The following is a 19,534-nucleotide window of genomic DNA, read 5'->3' on the forward strand; positions in this document are numbered from 1 at the left end:
TGTGCCAATCACAACGACATCAATGGAGGAGATTAGAGAAGATGCTCAATCAGAAGCCGCTGCGGTGGTGCCAGACGAGCATCAAGATGCTACTACTCTATATGGGGTGCATGCAGAGGAGCTACAAAATGAAACAGAGGATATGTGTTTAAACGGAGAGCTCTATATAGATATAGGAAGTTATGCTGAGTTATGCGAGGATGAGAGAGAGATCTCTTAAAGCCACAAATATTGTATTTGAACAATTTTGCTCCGTGCTGTAAAAGCTCTGTTTTCGACTTGCCTCTTCTATCACTCGATTCATTGCGTCATTGTATTTATATGCGTCATTACGTCATTGTATTTAATGGTCTTTGCGTCATTGTCTACTCTATTCATTCAATATTAAGTTTAAATATTCGTGTGTTTAATGCAGGTATGGATGATGAGGAGTTTCTTTCTTCTTTGTCACCGCAGCAGAGACAGTGGTACGTGGAGCGTCATCGCTCTGGCGCATCATCGCGCGTTCCTACACCATCCGCATCTCCCTCTCTTTCGGAGCATTCGGCGCGCTCCGAAGCTTCGGCGTCGACGAGATGAGCGTCACACTCGTCTAGACACCGGCGCTCTAGTGGTGGCGGTGGCGGTTGTTGTGGGGATTCCGCCACCGATGCCTCCACACCGCCTCGTGTTCGACGAGGCTCTTTACCCTCCCCTTCTTTGCCCGCCCCCACACCAGCCACAGCATCGCCGTCTATGCCAGGTTTTGCACGGTTGACCGTTCCTAGAAGCTACACACCTCTACCTACTCCGCCAGGAGCCACCCCACTCGACACTCCTCGCTTCGGGGCCCAGACGCCGGTGGAGACACCTGACGTCCGTACCCCCATCGACACGCCGCTAGAGACCCCTGCCGGGACACCCAGGTTCACGCGTCACCGGCCAGAGGGCTTGCCTTACTCCGTCGACATCAGCGGCGGCATCATCATGGATGATGACGGCAAGAAGGTGATCTCGCGCATGCGTGGTCTTTGCTCTCAGCTGTTTAGACACTATATACTAAACAAATGGAGTGAAGTACCAAGTGATTTAAAAAACAGAGTCATCAGCATACTTCATGATGAGTTTCCCGTTCCAACACGGGATCAGCGCTTCAATGAAGACCTGATGAAGATTCGAATGCGCGAATACTGCAAACACAAGCGTTCCGAAGTGCAAAAAGCAATCAAGAATGGGTGGAACAGGCCAGATTGGCTGGCCAAAGAAGATTGGAAGAATGCGAAGAAAGCAGCGCGCGAGAATCCCGACAAGTGGAAGCAACAAAAGGATGCAACCAGAGCGCGAGTAGAGGCAGGGAGCTCGCACCACTTGGGGAGCGGTGGATGGGCATCATTTGAGGCCGATTTTGTAAGTCTTTTCACATTGCTCTTTATGCATGTTCGATAGTTTAGGGTTTATGAGTTTTTTAGTTCTAACATAATGAAATCTTTGTATGTTTTGACAGTGGTCGATGACAGGACGTGATCCCACACCGTACGAGCGCGAGTACGCAGGCAGGAAGGGCTTAAACGCCCTGATGGACATTCTCAGTTCTTGCGGCGGCATGGTTAGTATTAGGGTTTACTCTTTTTTATTTTTTGTATTGTTTTATAAATGTCGTTATATGTTTATATTTACTGAAAACTGTCTTATTGTCTTTTTTTGCAGAATCCGACAGATACGCCGCTTGGACGCGATGAGACGTCTGACTAGACGACGTCAGTTTAGCCGTAGCTAGATAGCATTAGTTTAGGGTTTCTCATAGCTTATGTATCATGAGACGGATTTTATACGTCTTTTTGAACCATGTATATTATTACATTTGTCACCGCAGTTCCTTTTGCCAATAAATTCTTTATGCCTATGATGTTGTACAATTGTCATTATTACATTTGCCAATCAATTCATTTTGCTTATGATGTGTACAATTGTCAATTTTGCAAACAATGCGTCTTGTGGGTGACTATTTTGGGTCTCTTATTTACCTTTGCACTTTTTTTAAAAAAGTGAATCAAGTACAATATGGTTGATGGGTGGCAGGGCATTCAATGCCCTGCCACCAAAAAAATATTCTCTCGGGCGTCGCTATAAGCGTCGCTATTTATGGCTCTGTAGCGTCGCTATAGTCTTCTGTGAGACCGTCGCTATAGGCGTCGCTATATGCGTCGCTATATAGCGACGCTGATAGAGACGCATATAGCGACGCCTATAGCGACGCTCTCGTAGCGACGCTCGTAGCGACGGTTTTAGCGACGCCGGGGGTTATAAAAACCCAATGTATTTCCGTCGCTAACAGCGTCACAAGAGCACACAACCTCTTGTAGTGGGCGAGCCCTCTTGCTAATTGCTCTTGCTGAAGCCTCATTGACCCTCCCCAAGTCAAGCCAATTAAAATTAAGAAGCATAAGTGATAGACTTCTGACATGTGTCCCCCTTTCCCCTTTTGTGAGAGCTTTAGGTAATTAAATAATTAAACTAAACTCTCATTGGACCCCTTTGCCTCCTGGCCAATAGGAATCAGGCAAGCCATGGGGCTCCTGAATGCTCATTGGACCCCTTGGGAGACTGCCCAATAGTCTTCTAGGAGACTTAATTCTCATTGGTTTCTTTTATTAAATGTTTTTAAATTAATTAAACTAGATTTACTCTAGCTTAATTCTCATTGGTCCACTTCAAGGGTCATCCAATAGAAATTGGGCACACCTTGTGGGCATCTGGCCTAGGGAGTGACATGTGTCCCTCATTCCCTTTGTGTAAAGGGAGCCTGTGTGTGTGTGTGTGGCTTTCTCTCTCATCCCCTACCTTTAGGGCTCGCCCCCTTCCATGTAGGGATGTGCAAAGACTTTTAGGGCACACACAAAGCATCCAATTTTCCCTAGGGTTGACCTTTGGACACAAACTTTGAATTTTGGAACCTTAGCATTTTGGAAGTCTTAATGGGCTGAACCTTAGGGTCTTTTTAGCCCATTGTTGCACATGGCTCTTTTGCAGATGGCCCCCCCTTTGGATCCCTATTTTCCCTCCTTTGGATCCCTACTGTGGCCGGTCTGCTAGCTTAACCAATATTCTAGCTTTTTCTCCCCTGGCCTTCCCCACATTAAATGATCAGTTTAATATGAGAAAATCATTTAGGAGAATTAGATATTGATTATTATGACAACTTAGTGGGTAGAGGAACCATATTAGAGACGCCCAAATTGGGGACAGCATAGTGGACATCAATTTTGTCCAAATTGGATAAGTAGAGGCTTGATATTGAGCGCACGTGTCTCTCTACATATGGCAATAAGTCGGTGACATGGCAATGTGCTGAGGTGGTTTTTTTGAGTAATTTTTCATTTTGTGTGTTAAAACTTTGGGGGTGTGGCACTAGGCCTCACATGCATCCACGTCTCTGTCAGTACTAGAATCATAACGGTCCGAGACATGTCGAGTAACTACTCATGGCAATTTCAGTTAAATCCTCTCCACTAATTTGAGGCGTGTGCTTCCAGCATTGCTACCTCTTTGTGCCTCAAAAAATCATGTAGGTGTGAGTTTAGAGATGGGTGCAGCATTGGGCACCTTTGTCTGTGTGCCATTTGGGAGACCTGCTTCCCTCACAGCTCTGTTGTTGTAGTGCCTACCAACTCCCAAGGCCACAACAACAGTGTGCATTTAGCGATGCGCTATTAGCATCACCCCATCCTTTGGTTGCTACCCCTGTCCATGGCTGCCCACAATCAGCTCCAAGCTCTCCAGACCCGTGCACCATTAGCCCATCCTCTGGCCGTTGCCCTTGTCCATAGTTGTTGGCCAACATCCCCACCTTGCCGTGCACCGTCACATACATCTTTGCATGATGCTCTTTCACATGCAATCAAAGATGCAACTTTGAGAATGTCGTTCTATAAGGATGAGATGATGATGGCCACATATATCGCATGGGAAGTGCAAGCTGTGAGGTGCAGTGAGTGGGGCTAGCTTCCCAAGATATAGGGCTGACACTACAAGAGGTCACCTAAATTCCGGCACCACATTACCGGCGTCACTGGCGGGCATCGGTATATGTGTGTGTATGTATGGAGGGAGACAAAGTTTTTTTTTTAAAATTGATTTTAAAATTTTGACATATATTCCGGCGCCTATTCTGATGACAGCACGAATGGACTTTCCGATGCTTATTCCGACAGCTGTTCCGATGCCTAAGCTGACATCTATACCAACGGCACCTGCAAAAAACGAAATCGCCAGCTTTCTATGCGCATTTCTCTTGTTCTTGCGTGTTTTCTCAAGCTCTCTTCTCCATCTCTCACAGATCTGGTGCGAAACAAGCCATCGGAAGTGCTAATCTTGCTTGTGGGTTAGCACATAACACTAAGGTGAGATTGTTTTCATGTTTACTTGTAGGTTTAGGGTTTAGGGTTTAACTTTGTGTTTGTGTGTACGTTTTTGCAGGTTCCAGGACTTTTACAACAACTTTCATTGCTCAAATATGACAAATGTGAGTGCTCAAACCTTTAAATGCATATTAAATTCATTTAAATTACTTTGTATATTAATAAAAGAAAATTTCATGCTTTAAACTTTGAATGCTTTAAAAGAAATTATGGTTTGTGATGTGAAATTTCATTTTAAATTATGAAAAAAAATTGTTTTGGTTTATGAAAAAATCTTGTTTTGAATTATGTTGTTTTTGAAATTATGTAATTGATGGGGTTTATGTTTTAGGTTAAGCTTAGGTTATAAGATAAGTTAGATTACGTCAGGTTAGGTTATCTTATACGTTAGGTTACGTTAAGTTTAAGCTACGTTGTTAGGTTAGGTTATACGTTAGGCTAGGTTAGATTAAGTTAGGTTAGGTTAGGTTAGGTTAGGTTAGGTTATCTTATACGTTAGGTTAGATTAAGTTAAGCTACGTTAGGTTAAGTTATATTAGGTTAGGTTAGGTTAAGCTACGTTAAGTTAGGTTAGGTTATCTTATATGTTAGGTTATGTTAAGTCAATCTACGTTAGGTTTATCTACGTTAGGTTAGCTTAAGCTACATTAGGTTAGGTTAGGTTAAGCTACTTTCGACAATACGGCAAACCATAGAGCATACCCACAACGCATATTAAAAACAACACAACGGCAATTCGTTCGTCAATACGGAAAGCCATAAAGATTACCTACAACACATATGTATTGTGGGCAAGCTCTATGGATTTTCATATTGCTAACGGCTCGCCATTGTGTTGTTTATATGTCCGCGAGCGGTTTTCAAGTCCTAAAATAGCTAAGCGGCCCTGAAAATAACACCATGGCGAGCCGTTTGGCAATACGGCAAGCCATAGAGCTTTCCCACAATGCATATGCGTTGTGGGAAAGCTCTATGGCTTGACGTATTGCCAAACGGCTCGCCATTGTGTTTTCTATATGTCTGCAAGTGGTTTTCAAATCCTAAAATAGCTAAGCGGTCCTACAAACAACACAATGGCAAGCCTTTTGGCAATACGGTAAGCCATAGATCTTGCTTACAATGCATATGCATTGTGGGCAAGCTTTATGGCTTGCTGTATTGCCAAACGGCTCGCCATGGTGTTGTCTATATGTTTGCGAGCGATTTTCAAGCGCTAAAATGGCCTCGTGTCCCTAAAAACAACACAATGGCAATCCGTTTGGCAATACGGCAAGCCATAAAGCTTACCCAAAGGCATATGCATTGAGCTCAAGCTCTATGGATTTTCGTATTGCCAAAAGGCTTGCCATTGTGTTGTTTTTAGGACCGCAAGTGGTTTTCAAGTCCTAAAATAGCTAAGCAACCCTAAAACCAACACAATGGAGACCCGTTTGGCAAAACGGAAAGCCATAGAGCTTGCCCACAATGCTTGTGGGCAAGCTCTATGGCTTTCCGTTTTGCTAAACAGGTCTCCATTGCGTTGTCTATATTTTTGCGAGCAATTTTCAAGCGCTAAAATTGCCTCGTGTCCCTAAAAACAACACAATGGCCATCCGTTTGGCAATATGACAAGCCATAAAGCTTGCCCACAAGGAATATGCATTGTGGGAAAGCTCTATGGCTTGCCATATTGCCAACGGCTTGCCATTGTGTTGTCTATATGTCTGCAAGCGGTTTTTAGGCCATAAAATCGCTTCGCAACTCTAAAAACAACACAATGGTGAGCCGTTTGCCAAATTGGCAATCCATAGAGCTTGCCCACATCGCATATGCATTGTGGGCAAGTTGTATGGCTTGTCGTTTTGCTAAACGCCTCACCATTGTGTTGTTTTTATGTGAAGTTAGGTTTAGGTTATAGGTTAGGTGAGATTATAGGTTAGGTTAGAGCTATCGACAAATTAATAGCAAAAAAAATACAAACGGACTTCGAAGATGATTCATGTACTTCTAAAAACGAAAACGGACTTCGGTTAGGTTAGGTTATAGGTTAGATTTAGGTTATAAGTTAGGTTACATTAAGTTAAGTTAGGTATAGGTTTTAGCTTAGGTTAATTTATAGGTTAGGCATAACTATTATAGGTTAGGTTAGAGCTAACGTCAAATTAATAGTAGAAATATACGCAATCGGACTTCGAAGATGATTCGTGTACTTCTAAAAACGCAAATGGACTTTGGTTAGGTTAGGTTTAGGTTATAAGTTAGGTTAAGTTTATGTTATAGGTTAGGTTAGATTACAGATTAGGTTAGAGCTAGTGTCAAATTAATAGTAGAAAAAACGCAATCGAACTTCAAAAGTGCACACAGACTTCAAGAACCTTAATATATAGTCATTGACCAATAAAGACGAGATTATTATCCTATGGTCCTAATCATCGTGCACCTCTAGACCGAGGTGTGCGGAGATCGGGCCTGGCTAGAGAATGTGAGGTTGTTAGAGCTAGCAGAAAATAGTTGAAAAAATGCAATCATACTTCAAAAGTGCACAAAGACTTCAAGCACTTTAATATATAGTCATTGACCAATAAAGACTAGATTATCACCCTGTGATCCTAATCTCCGTGCACCTCTAGACCGAGGTGTGCGGGGATCGGGCTGGCTAGAGAATGTGAGGTTGTTAAAGCTTGTCATGTACTTATTAGTGTGTAGTTATAAAAACTAGAGTGTTTTGATTATTTGTTGCATCATTGGTAGATAAAGTATGGACGATAGGATGGCGTGTCCTTGTGCGCATTGCAAGCATTAGATCTTTCAAAAATGAAAAATCTGTGACCAACACATATGCAATCACGGTCTCTTTCCGATAGAGCAAGTACAAGACCTGCATTATCAATCTCATGGTCTAGAGATTGAAGGTCGAATTCCGCAAGTAGATATTGCTCCAACTTCATCCCAGAGAAGACGATTTTCAAACGAGCAGCCATCGACTGAGTCCTCCCCACTAATACCTGAAGTGGCATTTCAAGAAGTAGAGATGGAGCAGATGTTGGATGCATTCTTTGACATGGATTCCAACATAGAAGGCGACAACATTGAACACAGTACTGTGGACCAACCTCAGCCATCTCGTTCGTATCGACGGCATGATAGCAACGATTAAGAGGATGAGATGATGCAAAGTCTTGCACGCATGCCGCTGCAAAAATCTTAGTTCTACGTATCGCGTTGGCAATGCTTAATTTGCAGTCTGTGTACTGTTGTTCTGACACCTCAGTCCCACAGAGATTTTCAGGTAAACATATTTTATCCTAAGCATGGTAAGTGCAAATTACAGTTCATATAAAGTGATCAAAGGGCTGACTTGTTTATCTAACGACAGGTTGTTGAATGAGCAAATCTTACCAGAAGAGAATCACATGCCCCCTACCCGTCCAGCCGCAGCTAAAAAGCTTCTTACTAATTTGGGCTTGGATTATCAGAAAATACATGCATGTCCTAATGATTGTATACTTTTTCGCAATGAGTATGCAAACCTGGAACAGTGTCCCAATCGTGGATCAAACAGGTATAGGGAGGACACACAAGGAAAATTTATCCTTGCAAAGGTCCTTCGACACTTTCCTATCATTCCAAGCATAAAGAGCATGTTCAGGTGCAAGTCCATAGCCGCTTTTATGACATGGCACTCAAATACTAGATCGACAGATGATGTTATGCGGGTACCTGCTGACTCTCGTGCATGGAAGCACATAGAGGAAAGTTGGCCTACATTTAAGAACGAGCCTCGATGTATCCGCTTTGGTCTGGCAATGGACGGAGTAAACCCATTCGGATTACGGGGTTCGTCATGGTGCACGTGGCCTATTTGTCTGGTTAATTATACTCTTCCACCATGGCTCGCTATCAAGAAGGGCCATCTGTTGTTATCATTGATTGTCCCAGGAAAGTACAAAGCAAAGAACATGGATGTCTATTTGGCACCACTTATAGAAGACCTCCAAATCTTGTGGACAGGAATCGATGTGCTTGATATGTCCCAACCAATCGGACAATGGAATGTACATGTGCAAGGCATTCTCATGTGGACCATGCACGATTGGCCAGGCTTCGGTGAGTGCTCAGGTAAGTGCCTTTAAAACCCTCACACACATGTGATTCATGGCTATGTCAACGCTTTTATATTTTAATTTTGTGATGTTTCAAGCTTGAGTTACTCAGGCATTCATGCATGTCCAAAATGTGGTCCTCGACTTGGCTTCTACCGCTCTAAGCATTTGAGCAAGACAGTTTATGAGGAGCATGGTATATTTTTGCCTGAAGGACATGAGCTACGTGGACCAAACATATGCAAACATGACATGCATCCACTGAAAGCGAGCGATTGGAAAAACATGTGGCTGGAGAGGGGAGATTGGATGCCACCTAGAATGAAAAGACTTTCTATTTCCATGATCTCCCGTACTGGAGTGACTTGCTGATTAATCATTTGCTCGACCCAATGTACATCTTCAAGAATGTGGGGGAGATCCTTTGGAAGACCATCACTGGAAAAAGGGAGAGCAAGGTCCAAAGAGATGACCTGCATGCTGTGGGTCGAATGCCGGAGATATGGCCTTGACTTAAACCCAATGGAAAGTGGTCTATATCAAAAGGTCCATGGGTTCTGAGTCACGCAGAAGAGCAACAAGTGAAGAAGACTATATCTTTATTCAAGACTCCCACAGGGTGCATGCGATGTTTGAAAACGGGCTTTTACGAGAGATGAAAATCTCAGTGGTCTTAAGTCCCACGATTGGCACAAATTTTTACAGTTCATCTTATTGCCATAAAGGGTTGTTTGCCATATGACATTAGAAGAACAATCTACAAAATTAGTGAGTTGGTATGTTGGATCAGTTCAAAAGAGATAAGAGAAGACAACATCGATGCAGCATGCTTAAATGCTATTGAAGCACTGTGCATGGTGGAGAAGTACTTTCCAACAAACATTCTTACCATCCAAATGCATGTACTTGTGCATGTGGTCGATGAAGTTGCAGCTGCTAGGGTGGTCCATAGCAGGTGGATGTTCTTCTTGGAGAGATTTATGAAGACTTTAAAGGGGTTTGTTCGTCAAAGGGCTCGCCCCGAGGGTAGCATGGCCGAAGGATGGGTTTACAAGAGTCTCTTGTCCTCATCAGTGAATTTTTGGTGATCCAGAGATGCCCCGAATGTGGACTACTGAGGTCAACGTCAAGGTGACAAGGGACGAGCCACAGGGACAAGGCATCGTTAGGAAGATGGACATCACAATGCAAGAAAAGGTTATGAGATTTTGCCTTCTCAACTCAGACATCATGCAAAAGTGACTAGAGAGGTACGAAGGGAAAAAGCAACAACGTTTGACATATCGCCTTTAATTCAAGCGCAACCGTGCAACTAGAAACCTTCCTTTTCCAGATCATCTTCAAAAATTGCTTGACTTTCCAACTAGGCGGTGGTTAGATGCGACACTCTCAGAGGCAAAGAGGAATGGAGTGTTGATTACTGAAGAGGAAGAGGAGATGTCAAGGGGTTGCGATTGGCATTTATATTTCACAACTTCCTTTTTGAGCTCCACATGAAGATTAGTTTTCTTTAAAAACTTTTAGTCTGTTTCAATTTTGTGGCTGAAGTATCACAAATATGGAGCTTTGTGGTCGCATGGGAAGCACTTCAGAGTGCAATGGATCGACGAACAAAGGGTCACTTTCGATAGCGGTGTTAGGGCAAGCTTCGTCCAAGAAAGTAGGAGTAGTGCCAGGGATGAGAATACAGAGACTAGCCAACTTGAATACTTTGGCTACATCCAAGACATCTTGAAGATTAGCTTTAGAAAGTTTGATATGTTTATCTTTGATGTCAAGTGGTTCAAAGTTATTACCAGTGGCCCTAATGCAACTGTGCGTAAAGACAAGGGTGGATTGATTCAAGTGAACTCTAGGCGGGTGTGGACATATGTGCGGGATACATTCGTACTTCCGCAGCATTGTGAACAAGTTGTGTTCATACACGATCCACTATGGACAAAAAATGATGAGAATGATCTGTCTAAACCTTGCTGTGCTGGCTCTATGTCGTTCAAGTTGCTCCACGTAGCAAGCAAGTTTGTGAAGGATTAAATGTTGAGGTCAAAGAGGTGATTCATGAACAAAGCGCAGGACTGACTCCAACTTTGAGTTTAGATTTTGAGGTGGATGTCAACATTGAGCAATTGTTTGAACCTAGAGATGAGGTGTCAAATAGTGAAGCTGATGTGGAGAGCGACGAAGAAGTAGAGTTCGATGACGAAGATGCAGAAGTACAGATTGAGATAGACATCTTTGGTGCATCAGATTTCATAGAGGATGAGAGATTAACTAATGATTTTTTCTAGGAACCCTTTTGTAAAGCTCTTTTTATTAGTCTACAGTACACTTTAGATGTTGTCATTTGTGTAGTAGTTTCGTTGATTTGTTCATTGTATCGATTAAGCATTTCTTACGTAAACTAATGTATTTTGTGGGTGTTGTTTGTGTATGATTAGCCATGGACAATGACGATGAGCCATATTCTCCTAGTTTTAGTTTTCCTGTCACTCCGGCCGGCATGTCACCCGAGCAGATGGGCTCGTTTTTATCTCAGTTCACACTAGAGCAGATCGTGATGGCACAACACCTTTGGGCAGCAGGTCCCTCTAGACCTACTATGGTCGACCCTACGCCCAGGACTAATGTGGTCCCTACACCGAGCGCCCCCACACCTCAGTCTAGTGTGCCCCCTACACCTAGGACTCATGTACCCCCTACACCGACGGGTGGTTCATCCTCGAGATGAGGTAGGCGTCGTTCTGGAGGTAGTGGTTGCTGTGGTATCAGTTCCTCTAGACCTACTATGGCCGACCCTACGCCCAGGACTAGTGTGGTCCCTACACCGAGCGGCCCCACACCTTAGTCTAGTGTGCCCCCTACGCCTAGGACTCATGTGCCCCCTACACCGACGGGTGGTTCATCCTCAAGACCAGGTAGGCGTCCTTCTGGAGGCAGTGGTTGCTGTGGTAGTGGTTCTACCAATGCGTCCACACCACCGAGAGAGAGTCCACCACTCTCTTTAGTAGATAGTTCACCGATCGCCGGCACACCACGTACACCTTGGGGATCACACGAGCATGATCCTAGCAAGGTGTACAAGAGCAGAGATGGGGCTGTTGTGGCAGATAGGGTCAGAAAGGCCATGCGATAGAGGATTCAATAGCTCTGTATGATTCAATTTGGTCAGTCTGTGATGGAGATTTGGGATAACCTCGATCTTGAGAGAAAGAATTACATCATCGAGGCCATTCATAGAGAGTACAGGCCAGCAGAGGGGTACAATCAAGTCTCGAACAACTGGATTTTAAGCGTGGCGAAGTCCACAATGTCACTCCGTTGGTCAGAGGTGAGAGACAGGTACAATGACGGCAGTCCCAAGCCGGCATGGTTGGATGCAGAGGAGTGGACGGGGATTGCACGAGAGACACAAGACAATCCTGATAGATTTCAGCAGCAGAGAGATGCAGCCAGAGCAAGTTTAGAGTTTGCTGGAGCGTCACATCTTAGGAGTGGAGGCTACGATACGCTTCGACATGAGTTTGTAAGTATTATATATATGCTTTAAATTATTGATAATATATGTGTTATTTGAAGATTTATCTAATGATTAAACCATAATTTTGCAGGAAGTTGCCGTGAAGCGCCTTCTGACATGCGGAGAGGAGAAGTATGGGTACACGCACGGACTTGTGGCCCTTTTGACCCAACTGCTGCTGCTGCAGGAGGAGGGAGAGGACGTCAACTAGAGGCATTACCATGAGGGTCTTCTCACTTAGTGATTGTTTCCTTATGTACAATTTTGTAGTGCTTATGTTTATGGTTTATGGTATGGCACAGATGTTATGGTCAAGGTTTGACAGTCAACTTAAGATTATGGTTTTGCTATGATGGTATGGCAATCATGTGATGGTTATGGTTATGGTTGTGAATGATGGTATGGCAATCAGGTGATGGTTATGGTTTTGCTATGATGGTATAGCAATCATGTGATGGTTATGGTTATGGTTATGGTTATGGTTGTGCAATGATGGTATGGCTGTTATGGTTATGGTATGACAAGCAAGTTATGGTAATGGTTATGGTATGGCAAACAGGTTATGTTTATGGTTTTACAGTTTTCGACTCATGTTTTAATTATGGTAACAGGTTATGGTATGGCAAACAGGTTATGTTATTCTTACAATTTTGCTAATTTCCATACATTCACTCTTTAGCGACAGCTTGTAGGTGGAGTGTGGTTGCTTGTGCACTCTTCCTTTGGGCAGAGAGGGTTGTTTTCTTTTGCTACAGTACATGCAGCATTAGTGTCCAGTCCTCTCTGCCCAAAAAAAATTTGCAGGTTTGGTCGTTGGTACAAACAACAGTATGAGAGTCGGTACAGGCTTCTAAGTAAGCATTGAAATATACTATAGAAATACTGGTGCATATTTTGTAGTCTATTCCGATGCGTATTTCAAGGATTATTCGACGTTACGTATACCAATGCTCATACCGACGCTACGATACCGACGTCTCTTTCGAGGCCTATTTCAACGCTTTTTAGTTTAAAAACTAACTTTATTTTGTCGGTACCTGCACAGATTTTTGTGCGACATGTTGTAGTGTGAGATGATGGTGGCCACAACAATAATCTGTCAAATTATTCTATTGGCTTCTCAAATTATAGTTTTCTTGCATGCTTGTATGCGTTCTGTATCTACATGCTAGCTTTTCTTCTAATTTTATGTAGTTTTTCCTCTGTGCAGGAAAACCAGACTTAAATGAATGAAGGAAACACTAAGAGCAGGTGAAGAAAGGTTGCACCTACAAGCACAAGAATTTTTGGACAAATTCTCACAATAATTCCCACATTGTGACTTATCAACATCATGAGCTTTTGCGAGGGAGGCACCGCATACCTAGCTAGGTATGATTGGGGGCAGGGGACCATCGGCCTGGAGGAGGGGGGGGGGGGGGGGGGGGGGGGGGGGGGGGGGGGGTTATTCATTGTATGAAAAACACTGAAAAAAACTCCGTTTTCCTACATGAGAAAATTTTTAAATCTTCTTGTGAAGCCAACAAGAGCCCCCAATGCCATCTCTGTGTTCTTTGTTTCTTGTTGAGTTGGCAATCCGTCATCTCCTTTTTGAAGAATTCCAGAAGTCATTCAGCGATAGCAATCCTAACAACAAGTCCGTGTTTGTTGTAATGACGTCATCTTTTATTCAGTTGTACCTTAGTTTTGATGAGGTTTTGCCAAGTGTTCTCATGGTGCATGCTCTTTCTTCAAATGCATGTACTTGTGATTCCTTGTTTTGTATGATTGTTAAGGAATTGCCAATTCCTTGATGAAATAGGGTGATGAGTGTTTGTTGAAACTGTGTGGGTTTTCCTCATTCTCGCATACAAGGTATAGTTATCTACCATACATTTTCACTGAAAACAACACTTGTAGGAAGGTGCAAAGCAACAACAAATCAACTAATATCTTTCTAATTTACACTAAAAATGTATGCATACTTATATGAAGGAAAATTGTACTTGCAGAGTCAATGTACAGGGATAAGGGATCGAAAGAAGCTTTCAAATGCTGAAAGATTGTAGCACATTTTAAGGTAAGGCATTTACCTCACTTAGCAATCATGGTGTCATGTAAAGGAGCGAGTGTTTTGTTTATTTTTCATGTTGAAATGAAACTGCAAACCAATAAAAAAGACCTTGGAATATTGAAAAATCTAAAGTATAAAATCAATAAGAAACTCAAAGTAAATAAGTTTGACTTGACAATGTGTTTAAGTCATATGTAAGCAGCATAAGATAACACGATAAAAAAGTTTTTTGTCATATAGATTTGAGTCAGAGATTAATTCTCACTACATCAAATTGTTTTGAGATAGATGCTTTGCGCATAGAATTGTTTTCATAAAAAAAGATAAGTGGATCGTTGGTTTTTGGCGATGGGTTAGACAAAGCTGATATAAATAGCATAAGGTGGCAACATCAAAATATAGTTGTTTGTTATACTTCCTCTGATTTTGACCATATTTCCAAAAACCCAAAATTGAGCCTTGAAATTTATATCCACATACTTGTAATGCCTCTTATACATCTTGGCTTGTTGTCAAGACCTACACAATTTTTGTAGTTGTCACTTGTGTGTGCGTTGGCATGATTAGGTTGATCAGCATGCAAGGGCTTCAAAACCAACCCTTCTAGGGAGATCCCACAAAATGGCTCGCATCCTGTTCTCGAAAAGCGATTGCTGGACTTCCCAATCTTTTTTGGATGTGTTTTCTTGAGTGGCTGCCTCCTTTCGCTGACACCGCACATCCTTCTCTACAAGTGATTGAACTTATTTTTGCTCCTTTTCCAACTTTTTCTCATGTCTAGCCTTAGCAATCTCCTCCTGTTTAGCATTCTTGGCATGCATGCTCTCCATATATTGCGGCAAGTCTTACGATACCCCGAGCAATATTTTTCGAGCGAACACAAATCCGAGAAAACAATTTAGGACAAGCCACGTTCCGCAAATCCACCACCGTCCTAGAGAGAGAGAGAGAGAGAGAGAGAGAGAGAGAGAGAGAGAGAGAGAGAGAGAGAGAGAGAGAGAGAGAGAGAGAGATTTCACAAAACACAAGAGGAGTATTTCTCTTGATTCTTCACTTTCACTGTTTTAACAAAATTGTATAGCCTAATATCTCTAAGATTTTCCATTTGTTTATTTCTAGGAGGTCACCAGATTGTTAAAGAGCGGCGATAGTATGGAAACATGGTCTACATTTCAACATGACATGTGCATATTTCTGATCAAACTAATGTGCACAAATGCCAAATGTGGTGGCAATGTAGCCCTTGAGAGGCGACCATTATAGAATTGGCCACATCGCAAACCGTGCTTTTCTTTGTTGCTTTGGTGACTGTTATGCAGTCAGCACCTTCAACACCTTCATTAAATGACCTCTAACACTTGCTACAGATCCGTTCACCTGAATGGTTTGCAGGGATGCACAAGTGGCAAGCAGTGCTACCACTACAGCTCGACAAAGACAAAGAGTTTGTAGATGCTCCATCTACAAATCATCATGCCTTAAATAATTCTCCAAATTTGTATCACCCTCTTAATGGAACCACACAAGCTTCCCCCTCTTTGTAAAATCCCTTTGATGTGCAATTGCTTCCCGCAAATGAATAACCATTGAATGTGTCATATGCTTCTTCATATGATGACCAAAAGCATGCAAATTTATTATGACTTCCTCCATGGAATCTCTCTGTAGCACTCCACGTTGACATGGGCTGAGAGAGAGAGAGAGAGAGAGAGAGAGAGAGAGAGAGAGAGAGAGAGAGAGAGAGAGAGAGAGAGAGAGAGAGAGAGAGATTTTTTATAAGTTTTTGTCAAAAACGGAGGCCGGTATGAAATACCCAGCAAGAAGAAGAAATAGGTGATGGGTGTTCTAAGCTGAAACCAGGCATTGCTTCCAAAGCCAGAGATGAAGCAATGAAGGCTAGTGCCGCAGGTAATAGATTGACCAAATTTTTGTGTGAGGCAAGGCCAAACGCAAGCTAGAGGAAGTAGCAAAAGAAGAAGGTGGGCAAGAGGCCGATGCGTCTCTAAAATCTTAGCCTCTAGAAAATAAGAATCTGTTGCAAAGGCCCCTTCTACATCATCGCCCCATAAAAGAACAGTAACATTTAATGGCCTAGTAACTTGTGTGTGGCGGAAAATAGCATGAACATAGTGAGCATTTCATTAGAATAGATTCCTAATGAGATTAACAAGAGTGCTTGGGTGGAGAAAACAACAAAAAGCATAACACCTAGTTAGATAGCATGAAAAATACTTCAAAAGAGAGAGAAATTAAGCAATTGACAACAGCTGAGGACCGGATTTGCATGGAGTCCCCCCCCCCCCCCCCCCCCCCCCCCAAAAAAAAGGCTTTGTATTATGGTTTCTCCCATCAAGAGAGACATTTTACAATACAATTCTTTGTGTTCCTTCAATACTAGCTAGTGCAATGAAGATGGAAAATTCATGCACTAAGAAAAACACTTATCAAACACAACATCAATTCCCTCATGGTCTCAGACCCAAGACCTCACACACCTTCGAATATGGTGAGAGCTAGCAGGGTATGAGAGTAGATTGAGAGGAAGAAGGAGTATTCTTACGAGAAAGACGTACATCTCCTCACAGAATCACTCATATTAGCATAGCTTAGCTTAGTAATTAGCATGGTGGAGGAGATGAGCATGCACTGAAGCTTGGCTCTTGGTTGGATTTGCATCACAAAGCCAAGAGTTGTTGGTGTAGGCCTCCCTTCTCACAAGCTTGGAGTAGGTGGTAAGCTTTCCATTAAAGCTTGAGAAGGAGAGAGAGTCTTCTTTTCTTCACACATGAGATTCTGTGAGTGTGTGTGTGATAATGCCTTGCATAAATCAGCCCCCCCTCTCTCTCTCTCTCTTGGTAGACCCCCCTTCCAATTTGCTCTTGCTATAGTCCTATTGGACCTCCCCAGGCTTAGCCAATGGGAATTAAGCAGTATAAGTGATAGCCTTTTGACATGTGTCCCCCTTTCCCCTTTTGTGAGAGCTTTAGGTAATTATTTAATTCAACTAAACTCTCATTGGACCCCTTTGCCTCCTGGCCAATAGAAGCCATTGGGCTGCTGAATGCTCATTGGTCCCCTTGGGAGACTGTCCAATAGTCTTCTAGAGAGATTAATTCTTATTGGTTCTTTTATTAAGTGTTTTTAAATTAATTAAACTACATTTACTCTAGCCTAATTCTCATTGGTCCACCTCCAAGGCCATCCAATAGGAATTGGGTACACTTTGTGGGCATCTGGGCTAGGGAGCTGACATGTGTCCCTCATTCCCTTTGTGTAAAGGGAGCTTGTGTGTGTGTGTGTGTGAGTTTCTCTCTCATCCCCAACTTGCAAGGCTCGCCCCCTCCTATGTAGGGATTGATAAAGACTTTTTGTGACACACACTAAGCATCCAATTTCCCTAGTGTGTTGGACGGATACGCCGCGACGGACGTCAGCACAGCGAGAACTCACCTAACATGTAATGTCAGCTAAGGACGAAGCTCGACCCGCAGGCGCGTGGAAGCAAGCATAAGGTGTCAACCTACACTCGACCGACTCCTAACTAATTCCTACAGAGGTCTCTACCAATTGTCTAAGTCACATCCTTCAAGAGTGCATAAGAGGAAACTTCCTACAATGCTTTCTAGAGCCGAACACCCATCAAACAATCTCGAAACACCATAGAACTTGAAGAAGACCCTACCAATACCAATAGGTCGCTCTCCCTAGGGTCTATGAACCAAAATCCAGACCCAAAACACCAGGGTCAGAAACACGTAGGATGTCTGGCCGAAATCTGCAGGTCTTCGTTTCCGAAATCTAAAGTGCCTAATGTGTAATTCTACTCAATGTGAACGTGTGGATATGCTGCAATGCAAAATCGGACAACGTATACTCACCCAAACACCCGATGAAGCTCGTAGAAGGAGCTCGCAAGACCGGACCGTACGCACGCAATGTAGGTATCGGCGCGTAGCTCTCGTCGGGGGCAACACGCTGCACTTCTTCGCACTCAATTCGACCACCGGAGCACACGTAGCGTCAAGATGAAGCTCACACTCTCTCTCTCGTATACAGTACGCTCACTCACAGACTTCAAACTTATTTTTGGAAATGACAAAAGGTTTTTCATTAAGGTCAAAAAGTGGTATATATACCTTACAATTTCTCAAACCCTAAAGTTCCAAAATCAACCATCTACTCAATCTAATTATCAAAACTGGGATACAATCTGGAAACTTCTGTAAGTCCCAATAATTACAAGGTGAAAAATCAGGTTTCCCTCAATGAATGAATAATTACAAAAAATAATAGTCCTCCGAGTAGTTACAGCCGTGGGGTGTGTCCAGCTTCTAACACTCCCTCCCTCCTTGCTCATGTCGTCCCCGACATGGCCTTGATCGGCTGCTTCATCTTATCGTTTCCCGCATCTTTAGCAGTGATTCGTACCTGGCATGTAGGTTCAGCATTGTTGGGCCAAAGATGTCTGTATTCATGGTGAAGAACCCTGTATAGAATGCTTCTTCAAAAGCCTGGAGGTGATAGGATGGTAGAAACATGATTCTTTGATACAGCGCATGTATCACCTCCTTGGAAGGCTGACCTGACAGATCATAGGCGCATTTGTATGTATCTTGGAAGAAGAATATGCTGTCGGTCACCTGGCTTGGCTTGAAGGTCTCGAACACTGCTAAAATGGTTCTGCAGATTTTTCTCATCATAATGCATGTAAGGTCAGGTGAGCCAGTGAACAACTTTATGGCGCCCGTTAGGGTTTTCACCATGTATTGGACACTTATTCTCTCACCTGCCTTCACGCCCGACAGCTTTGGGTAGTTCAGCCAAGTGGGTTGGCTTCTTTGCAAAATTTCTTGTGCCTTCCACGTCCTAACCCTTGTAGAGGACAAAAGCTTAGGTTGTCTCTGATATCTTTAGGTGCCTCTACCAGGTGGATTAGGTATTGTGGGTACTTTGTAAGCCAAGCCTTCCTCCACTTTGGCTGAGAATCCACTATAAGCTTAACTCCTTCTGGCTTCGAGGTGTCTGCATTGTAGAGAGGTACCGTTGGCTCTTCTCTGATCCGCTTGTTTATTGTAGTTGCCTCATATTTCAGCAATGGATATGGGAGAGAGGGTTGAAGCCACTCGCGCCTAAGATTGCTGGCGTCGATCTTCTGAATGGTCATAGATTTGAAGACCCTCTGCTCCCACTCCAAGGCTTCCTTCGTGGTTTCTCTGAGCTCTTCCTCTATTGCCTTGCGCAATTTTTCCTCCTCTTCTTGTGTTAGATCCTGTGGCTCTTGAGAGGATCCTGCTATGCTTTCCTCTTGCATGGGTGTGTCCACAGGATCTGCCACATTTTCGAGGTCGATGCCCTCATTGGCGGTTGGCCCTAAGCTTTCTGCCTCTCCTCCTTGCTGGCCTTTCAACTCCTCAATTTGCCTGATGAGTGTTTTCTTTTCCACTTCAGCTTGTCCGCCCATATTCACGAGGAGGTCATTAAGTTC

At 43.2% G+C, this 19,534-nt stretch overlaps 1 protein-coding gene across 1 annotated transcript in view; it reads left to right on the top strand.

The window, feature by feature from the left end:
• Positions 1–999: 999 nt before the first annotated feature.
• Positions 1,000–19,534, top strand: part of LOC147441291 (uncharacterized) — a 114,992-nt gene continuing 96,457 nt past the window's right edge. Inside the window, exons 1-2 of the mRNA XM_086483417.1 lie at positions 1,000–1,386; positions 1,484–1,585. Coding sequence (XP_086339543.1) covers positions 1,000–1,386; positions 1,484–1,585 — 489 coding nt within the window. The remainder of the gene's footprint in view (positions 1,387–1,483; positions 1,586–19,534) is intronic.

This window comes from Adiantum capillus-veneris, chromosome 15, assembly GCF_014529385.1.
Source record: "Adiantum capillus-veneris isolate H3 chromosome 15, ASM1452938v2, whole genome shotgun sequence".
NCBI classification, from domain to species: Eukaryota; Viridiplantae; Streptophyta; class Polypodiopsida; order Polypodiales; family Pteridaceae; genus Adiantum; species Adiantum capillus-veneris.